The following is a 2,500-nucleotide window of genomic DNA, read 5'->3' as shown; positions in this document are numbered from 1 at the left end:
ATAATGATACTATTTTTGCAACTAAGAATGATTATGTTGATGCTGGTAGTCCTGATGCTGATAATAGTTGTAGATGTGGTAATAATGACGATGGTAGTGATAATATTGATAACAATAGTAGTAGTAGTAATACTAATACCAATGCTTATCCTAATAATAGTAATGATGGTGATCATATATTCCTGGTTGTTATTATCTATCTATCTATCTATCTATCTATCTATCTATCTATCTATCTATCTATCTATCTATATATATATATATATATATATATATATATATATATATATATATATATATATTCATGCTACTTTGATATAATTTTATACAATTTTCATTTCATATACTGTCTTGAGAGCCAACAAAGGCACGTACCTGGCTTCCTTGGATTAAGTAACTGAACACTGTCTGATATTACATCCTCACTTAACGTTATACTTTAAATAGTAACGCTAACGATAAAAGAACTATACATGTTTATGTCTTAGTCATGGGCTTCTACAAGATTATTTTAGTTTTTTTAAACATAAGAGGTCTATCATGTGCAATAAAGACTTGCATTCATCTTGTAACATTTACCTTATTTCGCACAAACTGCATCGTAGTTTTTTTTTTACATCACATGTTAATTTTTTGTCACCCCAAGGGCCACATTTGGTCCACGGGCCAAGAGTGGATTATAGCCATGATAGATCACTGAAATCATCATTATTATGATAATAATAAATGATAATATCCATTATTATGCCTAATTGTAGTAATGTCACTTTCATCATCATCATCGTATTTTTATTATTATTAGGTTTTATTATCATTATTATGTGTTATCATTGTTTTCATTATCATTACTATGACCATTCCAGTTCAGTTCAGTTAGATTTGCAAAGTCTAGCTTCGACCAGGCCTTTTCTCATGAGTGGCCCGGCCTGTGGCAGGTATTCCTAGCTCTCAATTTGCTTGTTTGAATATTCTAAATTTGATACTGTTATTCCAGAGTGTTTAAGGACTAAGTAGCATTATTAATCGTCAATCTCTTGTTTTACATAAATATAAAATATTCGCAATTACCTAGAAGAAAATGCAACTTACACTTTAAGGAATACAACCACGCACGCACAGACACTCACGCAATTCCATTCCTTTCACACATCACATTATTTTCTGAAGACCTACAATGATTACAGCAGCAACACCAACACCACCACCAATATTGATAATAATAATAATAATAATAATAATAATAATAATATTATTATTATTATTATTATTATTATAGAGAACAAACTTATCATGTGAAACCAATAATATTAACCTATTTGTAACACGTATTTAGAAAAGCGGACTGAGCACCATGAACTGCCACTGGCGTCCCATCCACAGCGTCTGCCTGCCTTGTACCGCAAAATACAAGTACATCATGAAACTAGAAACCATAGAAGAAGACTTGGCGTTCCTCAAAAAAGAACTGGATATCAGGGAAATGAACGTGACTTTGAAAATGAATGTAAACAAGAAGCAGGAAGGTCGAACTAGTGATGATTATTTCAGAGGTCTTCCTGTCGATCTGCTGGCGGGAGTGAGACATCTTTATGAGTACGATTTCACTCTCTTTGACTATGCAATACCTGACTATTTGGAGAACATAGGCTAGCGAGGGACGTTATGGTTATGCGAATACGTTTTCTAAAAATCTACATATTGACAGTTTTTACTTTTAAGGTGTTAAATGAGATTCAGATTTTAGTTTTTATCTTATTCCTAAGTAATTGTAATAGATGAAGTGTTTTTGTTTGTATTATAAATTTGCGTCGTAGTCAAGATATTTTCTCGTGCACATAATATTGTTCCTAAGAGACTAGGAATATTGGGGAATGCATAGACAAGTGATACGAGCGCAGTTACAAATTAGGCGCGCAAAAAAAGCTGTAATAACCCTCAGCACTAGTAATTTTAGCACACTACTTTCTACTTGTCTTTGAAGACAAGGCAAGCAAAAAAAAAACGTTATTTTTGCTTTACTTGTCTTCAAAGATGCATATTCTAATATATAACAGAAAGAAAGTGTATCATAAAACATTATCTGAGCAAAAACGACCCTTGACTAGCGTGCAGTTCGAAACTCACGAAGTTCGCGGTATTACTATTGAGCTGTGTAAAACATACCTAGAATGAATAATGCTAAAGGTCCCGTTATCCTGATGACTCACGCTTATTCGGGGTTCAAGTTTACTTTACAATTTCATCAATCAATCATGTCGTAGTCTATCGTAGCTTTAAAAAAATGGTTTTCGGAAAGCCGCGTGCAGGTTAGGTTATTAGGTTATCCGTTGTTGATTGTCTTTCATTTAGAGATCTGCCACTTCTATGTATTTTTAACCTTCTGTTTAACTCCCCTGATTGAACTATTCATTTTAATTATTTTTAGATCGGTGTGGCTATTTTTAGATCAGTGTGGCAGATTTCCCCTAGGTTGATTTCATTACAATTTGAATTCCCACCA

The 2,500-nt window shown here is 33.0% G+C and overlaps 1 protein-coding gene across 1 annotated transcript in view; it reads left to right on the top strand.

The window, feature by feature from the left end:
- Positions 1–2,500, top strand: part of LOC113810609 (carbohydrate sulfotransferase 11) — an 8,014-nt gene that overhangs the window by 5,031 nt on the left and 483 nt on the right. Inside the window, exon 5 of the mRNA XM_027362234.2 lies at positions 1,334–2,500. This exon is cut by the window's right edge and continues 483 nt beyond it. Within this exon, the coding sequence (XP_027218035.2) occupies positions 1,334–1,651 (318 nt within the window). The 3' untranslated portion in view covers positions 1,652–2,500. The remainder of the gene's footprint in view (positions 1–1,333) is intronic.

Source organism: Penaeus vannamei, chromosome 42, assembly GCF_042767895.1.
Source record: "Penaeus vannamei isolate JL-2024 chromosome 42, ASM4276789v1, whole genome shotgun sequence".
NCBI classification, from domain to species: Eukaryota; Metazoa; Arthropoda; class Malacostraca; order Decapoda; family Penaeidae; genus Penaeus; species Penaeus vannamei.
This window is presented reverse-complemented; position numbering and strand designations above follow the sequence as displayed.